The sequence below is a fragment of the Bos indicus genome, chromosome 11 (genome assembly GCF_029378745.1).
Source record: "Bos indicus isolate NIAB-ARS_2022 breed Sahiwal x Tharparkar chromosome 11, NIAB-ARS_B.indTharparkar_mat_pri_1.0, whole genome shotgun sequence".
In the NCBI taxonomy this organism is placed as follows: Eukaryota; Metazoa; Chordata; class Mammalia; order Artiodactyla; family Bovidae; genus Bos; species Bos indicus.
The window spans coordinates 73094489-73106125 of NC_091770.1; the positions used below are offsets into that span (position 1 = coordinate 73094489).

An 11637-nucleotide genomic window follows, 5' to 3' on the forward strand; every position below is an offset into this window, starting at 1 on the left:
CTAGGTACAGACCAGGAAATGGATTAAGAATATAAGACATAATGCAGGGTCTCTGTCCTCCAGTAGATCACAGTTACAGAATAACGCAATGATATGGAAGCGAGTATAAACTCATGTGGTCTCGGACCCGTGTTGGCTGTCTCCCCTGTCGTAGGTAGAGAATGACTCAAGCTGCTTTTTTGTTTGCCATTCTGGTGTTCATGTTTACTCCTCTTGGCAGATTTAGCTGTTGAATGCAGGTTGGGCATTAGAGGCATCTTGTAGTAGGAGGACTGTGGATGTGAGGGTCAACCTGTCTGAATCCTAGTACCCTCCCTTAACAAGTCTGCCTGAGCTTCTTTGAGCAGCTCAGCTCTCTCAAAATGGGGGGGCATAGCTAACCTCGCTGAATTGGTAGAAAATACACGGTACACTTTCTGGCCCACGGACACTCAGTAAATATTAGTTTCCTGTTCTCCCACTCCGACTAGAGATGTGTTTTGTTTTGTTTCCAGATTGAATGATAAAGTGAAGAAGAAAACACTAACATCATTTGAAAGGGATGCCATGTTCAGCAACTTGATTGGGCAGCTTGATTACCGGGGTTTTGAAAAGGCTGACATGGTGATTGAAGCCGTTTTTGAGGACCTCAACCTTAAGCACAGAGTGCTGAAGGAGGCAGAAGCGGTAAGCACAGGGCCTGCGGTGCTGACTCCTTGTGCAGTGAGTGGAGAACACGGAAACCGGGTTCTTTAAAAGAACTACAAGAAACTTGTGGTTCTGTTCTTAGGGCCCAAACGTAAGGGGTTTTGTTTGTTTCTTTGCGGGGGGTGGATGGGAGAAGGTAAAGTAGCTTTATTTTCTTTGCCAGGTAAAAGGGAGTACAGCAGGCTCCATAGCAGTTTTGAGGTACCCCTCAACGCTGTGTCCCCCCAGACATAAGTTTTTACATGAACCTGTACGCTGTGTGTAAAGATCAAATCAAAGTCCTCAGGGAAGACACACAAGTACCTTATTAACTGAAGCACAGAGTTCATTAGCCTGACATGGGAGTTTAGTCACCCAGACATACACAGATAACCTCATGGACTGTAGCCCGACATCTTGGCATTTCGGGTTGGCTGCAAGCTACAGCTCAATTCAGGTCTAGGCAGCAGAGGAAATAGGAAGAAACACTCTCCAGGCAGAATTCAGGTGCTCATTTTGTGGAAAATGCTCCTTTGGTCTTGAGTCCACATGCTGTGCACAGTCACCTCTTGAGATGGGATGACATGAACAAAACAAGTACTTAAACCAGGTGGTATGAAGGAGGAGGAAAGAAGATGTGGCAATACTCCAGGTGAGAGGTGGAACCAGGGCCTGGACTAGCCTGCAGTGAAGTAAACAGAGTGGAGGTCCGTAAACGGTGTACATAAAGTGGCACTGACTTGGCAACATTCCAGGCTTCTCAAGTAGTGGGCTGTGTTCCTAGGACTCCTGCCACTTGAGGACAATCTCTGCTGTACTCAAGACCGCGGGTTTAGAAACTAAAGAGCAGCAGCTCGGGTTGGGGACAGATTCCACTTGTGAAACACACATTCCAAAGTCTTCTCTTTAGACAGAGTGCAATGGAGAGTCAGCTGCAGGAGAATATTCAGAAGAGCAGGGTAGGTGTGTGACCCTCTGTCCTGAGGTGGCCCTGTCCCAGAGATGTATGCCCAGTGTTTCTGGGGCTTCAGGGGGCACTCCAGCAGGCACCAGAGGGAAGGCTGAGGGGCGGTAAAAGTAGACACAGCCATTCACCACTGAAAGAGCATTTGTCACTTGATGGGATGATGGTGTTTGCTTCCGGAAAATCAGGCTTTGGGAGGATCTGTGTGTAGAGAAGTTTGTTAGGGTTAGCAGTTGGAAAGCCAGTGATCACGGAAAAGAAGAAAGAGGGATAAGATCAGGAGATGTACAGGCTGTAAACAAATCAATACAGTACTTCAAGCCAAAGGGAGAAGAGAAAGGAAAGAGAAAGAAAAGCGAAGGGGTTTCCTGTGTCCATGCAGGCCATAGAGGGAAGGCACCAGGGAAAAGGCAGCAGACGGAGATAAGAAGAGGAGGGTGTTCAGGGAGTCATGAACTTTTAGCCGATAGTAAGAAAAGAGTAGGAAGATGATTGCCAAATGTAAAGTCCAAGATGTCATGTATGTTGTGGATATTTATGTAATAAATCACTGGCCTTTACCTCTTTAGTGAAGCTAGTGAAATCATCTAAGGTAGGAGATACTCAAAGAAGTCCTTCAGAAAGAGTAGAAAAGAGCGAGGTCCAGAACAGAGCTGTCTTTAGAACATCAAAAAATTTCAGGTGCAAGACCTTTAGTAGAGCCTAAGATCCTGGGCTCTGCTTTCTTTAAAGGCAAATGGTAAAGCTGAGTCCACCGAGTGTTCCTCAGGGATTCAAAATTTCACTTCTTTCCTCTCCACAGAGCTAAAGAAACTCCCTCCTTTGATATCTTCATAATCCGTATCTCCAGACTCCTCACTGTCTCGGTCATTTCTTCTGTTGTCTTCACCATGTCTCAGCGTTCTCTTGGCGTATGAGAAACCACCACAGACCACCACAAATCACCGTGACCTTTTCACAGTTCTGCAGTTAGGGCAGGGCTCCAAGAGGCGGCTTGCCCTTAACTCCAGGTGGCTTCCCAGTAGGGGTGCTCGCGAGACTGCATTCAGCAGAAAGCTTATTGGGGCCCCTCCCGTGGCCTGTCCTCACTTAGTGGCTGAACCAGAACTTCTTTGCAGCATGGCTGCCGGCGTCCAAGAGAGCAGAGCAGAAGCCATAGGGCTTCACTAGGCGAGGCCTGCAACTGGCAGAGTCATTTCTGCTGCTTTCCATTGGTAAAAGCACATCACAGGCCAGGCCAGGTTTAAGGGGAGGGGAAGGAGACTCCCCCTCTGGATGCACAGAGACACACATGTACCAGGAGGGACATGTTGTTGCCAGCCATCTTTGGAGACATTGGTTTGCTCTTCATAGAGAATTTTACCACCAACATTAGACACTATACCACTAATGACACAGCTTGAGACTGTTAGCTTCTGCCCATCGGGCTCTACTTTTGACTTACACTATACTTTTGATTAAATTAGATCACGGGGAACTTCCCTGGTGGTCCAGTGGCTAAGACTCCACACTCCTAATGCAAGTGGCCCAGGTTCAGCCCCTGGTCAGGGAACTAGATACCACATTCCGCAACTAAGACCCAGCGCGACCAAATAAAAATAATAAAAAATAAGATCATGGGCTCTGTACACAAGTTTACTGCCAAGCCAGGTTTTGCCCATTAGATGCCTACTTTTTTCCTCTTTCTTCTTTTTCATAAAATCTTAATACAGTCCTTTATCTTTATCCTCATTTTAATCGGTCTTGCTTTATACCCATTGTTTCAGTGAATCAAATGTATCTTGAACCTTGATTCTCAGCTCTGATGTTAGGATTCTGCTTGCCCAGATTTGCACAAGTTTGACAGGTGTGCATTCCATGTTTTTCATCTAATCATCTGAATAAAAGTGTGAATAAGTCAAGATTGTGCGCAGAATGCTGAGACAGTCTACATTAGAGACTATTCTCCAGTGCAATAAAGCTAAGTTAATAGTATTCTTGTACTGTAGATATAATTATAGTGGTGTGCCATTTCTGAGTATCACATGTGTAACATGAAATAGGCATGCACGTTATGGTTTATTCTTACAAAGATGAGGATGGCAGAGACCCAGTTGTCGCTCATTGACTGCTTTGGGCTGTCGTCACCTCCCGGGCCTACCTGACACATTCTTAAATGCTTTTCTCCTGTAGGTGATTCCAGATCACTGTGTCTTTGCCAGCAACACGTCTGCTCTTCCGATCGGTGAGATTGCTACTGTCAGTAAAAGACCTGAGAAGGTAAATTCTGAGCAGAGGAAAATTCTGAAATGTTTTGCTGCTTCAGGCTCACTGATGAAGGCTTAGAACTTGAGAAGGGAGAGGTATGGATTATAAAGTGGGTGAGGGTGATGATGTAGTCCCAGAAACTGGTCACAGAAAAGCTAGTAACATGACCAGTGTGAGATGAAGAAACAAGTGAAGTACAACTAAAATATACCTTATAGATGATTTGCATTCTTAATGGGAATTATTATTCAGGCTCAGACTATAAAAGCTACCTTTTTTTTTACAGTTGGGTATTGAAAGCCAGGCTCTAAAACAAGAGATGCTCCAAAAATAACACTTGAGCTACAGAGCATTCTCTGGTGACTGTCTGGAATGGGTTTGGTTCCCACTGCGGACCCAGAGATGGAAGATCTTGGGGTGCAGTGGGATGTGTCCACACATGGGTTTGCTTAGAGCTTCTCCCCAGGACAGGAGAGGGGTAGGTGTAGAAGCACTTCACTGTGAATGTTTGAAACAGTACCTGAAAATTTATCTTTGAGCTTCTGCTCTCTACCAGAGAAATCAAGTGCAATCATTCAAGGAGAAAAAAAACAGTTCACCTCTCTGGAGGACAGCAGTTAGCCTCAGCTAACCAGAACCAGCCAGAAGTCAGCAGGAAATATAAAAGGCCTTTAAACAGCCATAACTGTTAATACAAAGTCCATGTGCTCCAAACCTAAAAGTCTATTGATTGCTGTTCTAATAGCTTGCTGACACAGGGTTATCTTGTTTCCCAGCATGCAGCAGATTAGAGGTCACATGGCCTGATAGAGGCAGGCTCAGTAATGGCAGGAGGAGGTTGCAGGGAGAAGTAGCAGCTGTGAGTGTGGCCCTGCAGGAAGACACCAGACACAGGGTCAAGGCAGATCTGGCCACGTCATAACCACTCGCAGCAGCTCCTCAGCACTGAGGCAGCAGAGGAGACCCTGCTGTTGTGTCTGTGATGCTAACCTCTCTTTCTCCCCCGTGGAGTGGAACAAGCGGCACACTTTGTGTTCCTCACCCCCAGAGGCCTTGAGCTTTTGTCTTTTGCTTGCCTATGTCATTCATGTAAGAGTAAGGCCACGGCAGCCCAAGCAGGGCGACCAGCCATCTCGATGTGCCCAGGACACAGGCCCTCCAGTACTCTACCTGGGAAGTATTCCACCTGGGAATGTCCCAGAAATCTAGGACAGAGGTGGTCACCTTTTGGCACAACTTTTTTGAGCAATGTAAACAGGTTTTGCCTGGGGTAGTGATTACGTGGGTAGATACACAGTTATCAGAACTTAGCAAACTGAGTGCTGTTGAGGTCTGTGCATTTTATTGTATATAAATTACACATAGTGCAAACTCTTTTTGCTCAGGAGTATAGTCTGAATCAGGTCCTATCTTTTAAGTATTTTAGACATAAGTAGAAGAATAATTTAGAGGTTAAAAGCAACTTTGGGATTGATAAGTTGGTGTAACATTTCAGTGACCTGTGTGTCACACAATGGGACGTGGGCAAGCTGTGGAGACAGGCCCACCTTGATGGAGTCCCACCCTGCTGTTTACTAACTGACCCTGAGCTACTAATACTAACCTCCTGATTAAGCTTTCTTCCTCATCTAGATAATTAGACTGACTAGTTCACAGAGTTGTAATGGATTACATGTAAAGAATAAATGATAAATGTGCTAATGAACAGTGGATAGTAAGCAGTCAGTCAATGGTAGATATTAGTTATAGGTGAAGTAGGGGACAGGGGGCAAAACTATGAATTAATGGATAGACTTCTGTCACAATTTAGTTGTGAAGACTGTCTAATTGTTAGCTTATTGAGGCTGTTGTCAAATTTTAGCATGTACCAGAATCACCTGGAGGGATTCTTAAACACAGATCTGGGCCCTGCCCCTAGAGTACCTCATTCAGTAGGTCTGGGGAGGGCCTGAGAATTCGCAGTTCTAACATTGCCAGGCGATGCTAGTGCTGCTGGTCCGGGTACTTGACTTTGAGAATCACTGGTTTAATGACACTTGAGGGAATTTGAGTGTTGAGAAATGTTATTTAAACCCAGTGCAGTCATCCCTCTGTGTCCTTAGGGGATTAGTTCTGGAACCCCAAGTCCCTTATAGAAATAGTGCAGCACAGGGAATTCAGTTGGCCCTCTGTATCCTCAGGTTTCACATCCAAGGATTCAGACCAATTGATTGAATCAAATTCAGCCAGTTGGATCCTATTTTAGCTGAACCTGTATGTGCAAAATCTGTGAATGGGAAGGGCAGACAGTATCCTGGTGGTGAGACCCATCTGTGTAAAATCTAGATGCATCTCTGACAGTCCAGCATATTAAGTAATTCTTCTGCCTGTCTCCCCCCACCCATTAAAAAGTGGACCCTCTCACCCAAACCATTCATCATTAATATAATTGGAACCCTCACTCATTCTTTCCCAATAAATCTAATTGGCCTTTAGCTGTAGGTTTGGCATTAATTGTGGATAAGATCCATTGCCCTCAGTGAAAAGCCCTAGAAGCAAATGGAAGAGAATTTTGGGTAGCTCTCCCATGAACATACTGGACTCTTATTAATCAAAGAACCATGAAACCAAGCCATTTGACCATATCAAGCCAGTATTCCCTTACTACAACAGCCTTTCTCTGCAGTGCTTTCCTAGCAAAAAAAAAAGAACCCTATTAAGTTTCCCCTCTCAAGAGTTCTTAAGTCTGGCAGTGTTTTGTCCCCCTTGCCAGGTGATCGGCATGCACTACTTCTCTCCCGTGGACAAGATGCAGCTGCTGGAGATTATCACAACTGAGAAGACTTCGAAGGACACAACTGCTTCTGCTGTAGATGTTGGCCTCAGACAAGGGAAGGTCATCATTGTGGTTAAGGTAAGGAGCTGTGGATAAGAGCAGCAGATTCAGAAAAGAGCCATGAAAACTCCTTATATGTCCAGGCTTCTTGGTGACTCTTCAGGTCAAATAGATCAGCCTTTGATATGATTGGGCTTCCCTGGTGGCCCAGATGGTAAAGCATCTGCCTGCAATGCGGAAGACCCAGGTTCTGATCCCCGGGTCAGGAAGATTCCCTGGAAAAGGAAATGGCAACCCACTCCAGTACTCTTGCCTGGAAAATTCCATGGACAGAGGAGCCTGGTAGGCTACAGTCCTTGGTGTTGCAGAGTCAGAAATGACTGAGCAACTTCACTTTCTTTCTTTCTTTGACATGATTTCCCCTTAGTCATCTACAGTATGGACAGTGGTGTGACTACTGCTGAGTCGGGGTCTGGGACACAGCAGGTTTTCCCAACTATTCCAGACTTTGCAGGTGATGTGAGACTATCTCCTGTCCTCTTGGAATTGAACTAGGCTGCCCCCGGCTCTGGCTTCTGCAGTTCAATATTAAGGATTCTGACTGAGATTATAAATCACCTTAAATTTTGAAATGGCTCCTGGGGAAGGGAGACCACTTTCAGACTCGGGCAGTGCCCTCAGCCGAGGGGCCCATGAGCTCGTGTTCTCTCCCTTTGCAGGATGGACCTGGCTTCTATACCACCAGGTGCCTCACACCCATGATGTCTGAAGTCATCAGAATTCTCCAGGTTGGTATCACTCTCAGAATGTTGGAGGCATCTTCCACTCCTGAAACTAGTTTTCCAGACTGGTAATGTCAAGATGAAGAGCAGACTTCCTTCTAATACACTGACTGCTGGCTCTTCTCCAGGAAGGCCTTTTGCTGCCCTTCCATTCCACCCACTGTTGGGACGTCATGGGCGAAAATGCAGAATTTTAGCTCTGCTCCCCAAGCGTCCTCCCTGCTCCAGTCACCCCGAGGCCTCCCGACATGCTCTATGTGCTGTTTCTGCATCTTCATCCAGAACAGGACCCGTTTGGTCTGATTGGTGCTGTACCTGCTTCTGCCACACACAGACCCCTCTGGTAGCCATCCAGGTTGGTCAGTGGCAGAAAGGGCTGGCCACACTCGCCGGGCTCCCATTAGACTCAGGGATCACGGGCTGCTGCAGCCCTGCTCCCTGGTGATGTCTCCTCTCTCAGGGTAGGGAACCTTACCACATCTGGCATGCAATCTCGGTATTCTTGAGATTCAGGATTGCAAACAAGAAAGATATGAATAATTTGTTCATGTCTAGACCTCCTTTGAATGCCATAGGTTAGGAAAGGTTCACACTTTCTCCTGGGGCTCTCCAGCCTCTTTGTGCTTCCCTGTGTGTATCAGTCCCAGTCCTGGGTCTGACCTGGCAGTGCCCAGAAGAGAAGTGGGCGCTACACCAGGCTGATTCTGAGAGTAGCACGGGGTGCCCTTAGGGGAGTCTGGGACAGCCTTCCCCTGAGGTCCTGGGTTTGCTGCCCATCCAGGAAGGAGTCGGCCCTAAGAAGCTGGACTCCCTGACCACCAGCTTCGGCTTCCCTGTGGGCGCCGCTACACTGGTAGATGAAGTTGGTGTGGATGTCGCAAAACACGTGGCAGAAAATCTCGGCAAAGAGTTTGGGGAGCGGTTTGCAGGTGGAAGCCTGGAAATGCTGCAGCAGATGATATCCAAGGGCTTCCTGGGTGAGTAGCCTCAGAGAAATGGAACTAGCACCATGAGTAACAGTCCCTGCGACCCAAGAGCTGCAGAGGCCTGGGTGGAAGAGTGTATTTTCTCAACAGAGCCCCCTGTCATAGGGAATTTAAAAATGATTTCATGACAGCCTCTTCTTAGGCTGGGCCTGTAGATTATGGACAAAAGGCGGAACTCTGGCCTCCTGAGGCTCTGCCATTGCCCATGCAATGCAAGATTGACAGGCATTTCATCCCACCCACAGCCTCTACTACACCCATGGTACTGCAGGAGCCCTGCACCCAGGCTTTCCATGTTCTCTGACCACCTGTGTGGAGAAAGTAAACCTCTGAGTATGTAATTGAGGCCCACCAGAGAGGTGGCTTTCTCTCTCGGTAAAGTAGCAACAAAATCAACACCAGGACCTGACGTCCAAGGGCCTGGTACTGCAGGCGTGGACATTAACACTCGCCCACACAGCCTTTCCCACCCAGGTACCTGGATTTCAAGCTCCAAGAAATATAAGCTCTCTTTTCCTTCTCTGCCAACTCTTCTGACAAATACTAATTTCTGGGGTAGGCTAGATCTACAAATTCAGGAGTATGGAAGAGAGGCTAGGGCTTTCTAGTAGACTAGCAGAGAAGAGAATTCTCAGTGCTGAGCTCTGAGAAATCATAACTCTCCCTTTTCTTGCTTATTTTAGGTCGCAAGTCTGGGAAGGGCTTTTACATCTACCAGGAGGGTGTGAAGAATAAGAATTTGAATTCTGACATGGACAGTATTTTGGCAAGTCTGAAGATGCCTTCTCAGCCTGACGTGTAAGTTCATTTGAGGGGCTATCAGTGTGGAAGTGTGTTCCTCACCAGCCCAAAGCTTCTTGGACCCTCCACAGTCCTTTTTTTTTTTTTTATGATCACCATATGTGATCAGAGAAAACATTTCCTAATTCTTAACACTTTCTGCCTTTCCACATTCCACCTCATTCTCTACTAGACATCAGGGTAAGGACTGCAGCCAAGCCTTGGGAAGGCCTCTGGATAAGCCGTGGAGGGTGCCAGAAAGCAACTAGAAAGTTCTCCTGGGCTTGCTCAACCTGCACACCGTTCACTGTCATCTGTAGTCAGTACCTGCTGATATCAGGACATATTGTCTACCCTGCAGGGCCTGTGCTCGGTGCTCGTTTCCAGTTAATCAGGGCAGGCAGCTCTCTACTGTCCTTTTCCAAGGTCGGCTCCTTCTCTAGAGGCAGAAGTTCACTAGGGCTGGCCCCAAGCACCAGCGGAGAAGGAATTGGCAACCTGCTCCAGTATTCTTGCCTGGAGAATCCCATGGACAGAGGAGCCCGGCAGTCCATGGGGTCGCAGAGAGTTAGACATGACTGAGCAACTAACACCCGAGCTCCAGCAGCACCAGCCCTCACTCCCATTCCGTGCTGGGGCCCCTACATCCTCCCCTTTGACTCTTCCTCTCCCTGAATGTCTCTCCCTGTTGGCAGCTCCTCAGACGAAGACATCCAGTACCGCCTAGTGACCAGGTTTGTGAACGAAGCCATCCTGTGCCTGCAGGAAGGGGTTTTGGCCACGCCCACAGAGGGAGACATCGGTGCGGTCTTTGGGCTTGGCTTCCCCCCATGTCTTGGAGGTCAGTCTTGCAAGTCAAAAAAGTAGTTTACTTCACCCCAGAGCTTGTTTCGCTTCTCCTTCAACAAAATCCTCTTTCTGCATTCAGGGCCCTTCCACTTTGTGGATCTGTACGGGGCACAGAAAATAGTGGACCGGCTCCGGAAGTACGAGGCTGCCTATGGAAAACAGTTCACCCCGTGTCAGCTGCTTGTGGACCATGCCAACAACCCTAACAAGAAGTTCTACCAATGAGCAGGCCCTGTCCCCTGCCCACTCGCCCACTAACGCCAACCATGGCAGCACTGTTTCTCAACAGAGTGGCATCTAGATTTATCAGAGTGACCAGAAGGAAGACGAACTCTGGCATTGGTTATGTGCCTTGATTAAAGTGCCTTTAGCTAGGACATCTCTCCCTCCCAGCTAAGTCTGGCTGTGATGTAGTTTGTACTTCCTGTTGGAAGGGGGAACCCTCTGTGTGCACCAATTTATAAGCCTCGAGCCCTAGGGTGGCAGTGTTTCTGGAGCCATCCTTGTTGCCTGCTCCTCCCGAGAGGCCAGTGGTGGTCACTGGTGGCCAGTGGTGGTGAGGACAAGTTTGCACTCAGCCAGATACTTAACAATAAAAATCAAACTGTTCATCAGTCTGACTGCCCATTGCCTTCTTTTCTGTCATTGCCCTTCTGGTGTAACCCCCTTTCCTTCAAAGAGTAAGCTGGAATAAAGCCCTGTGCTCTGGGGTAGGAATGTGTTGGGAGCTTGGAGCAGCACCTGAAGAGAGAAGTTGCGGTGATGGAGAATGGCCTTTGATCCCTGGGTCTGGAAGATCTGGAGGGAGGGCACAGCAACCCACTCCAGTATTCTTGCCTGGAGAATCCTCAGGAACAGAGGAGCCTGGTGGGCTACAATCCATAGGGTCGCAAAGAGTTGGACACAACTGAAGTGACTTAGCATGCATGCATGCACATGTAAGAGCTTTGGCTGGGCTTCTGCTTACAGCAGGGAAGAGTCCTGGCTAAACCAAACAGTAGGAGAGGTATGGAGGGCCAGCGTGTGAGAGAGACTCCTTTTCCCAAACTGCATATCCTCGGTGGACAGTTTTACCCAGTTCCTTTCTTGGTATAACTCATTCCTGTGCGTGCTCAGAATGTTTATGGAACGTTGGAATTAGGCAGTTGTTCAGTTGCTAAGTCGTGTTCGACTCTTTGTGACCCCATGGACTGCAGCATGCCAGGCCTCCCTGTCCCTGTCTCCCGGAGTTTGCCCAAGTTCATGTCCTTTGAATCGGTGATGCTATCCAATCCTCTCATCCTCTGCACTAGGCAGAGGAGGTAACACTTTTCTGGTCAGTGCATCCTGCACATCTCAGCTGCCGCAGAGCACAGAAGGTAGACAATGCCCAAATACCTACCACTGCCTGCACTCGACTGACACCTTCACTCTGCCCGGCCCCTTGCCCTCAGGTGGAGTAAGTTCCTGCACTTGTATTCTGGCAGAAACAGTGCCCAGTCCAGGTAAACAGCTCTGGGGCTCCTCTCGGGTCTGGCAGAAGGATCCACTGAATGTACAGAATTGTAA

At 47.8% G+C, this 11637-nt stretch overlaps 1 protein-coding gene across 1 annotated transcript in view; it reads left to right on the forward strand.

The window, feature by feature from the left end:
* Positions 1-10706, forward strand: part of HADHA (hydroxyacyl-CoA dehydrogenase trifunctional multienzyme complex subunit alpha) — a 42428-nt gene extending 31722 nt beyond the window's left edge. The window contains exons 13-20 of the mRNA XM_019970586.2: positions 495-666; positions 3803-3889; positions 6630-6770; positions 7412-7480; positions 8256-8451; positions 9144-9258; positions 9936-10081; positions 10169-10706. Coding sequence (XP_019826145.1) covers positions 495-666; positions 3803-3889; positions 6630-6770; positions 7412-7480; positions 8256-8451; positions 9144-9258; positions 9936-10081; positions 10169-10314 — 1072 coding nt within the window. The 3' untranslated portion in view covers positions 10315-10706. The remainder of the gene's footprint in view (positions 1-494; positions 667-3802; positions 3890-6629; positions 6771-7411; positions 7481-8255; positions 8452-9143; positions 9259-9935; positions 10082-10168) is intronic.
* The last annotated feature ends 931 nt before the right edge of the window (positions 10707-11637 follow it).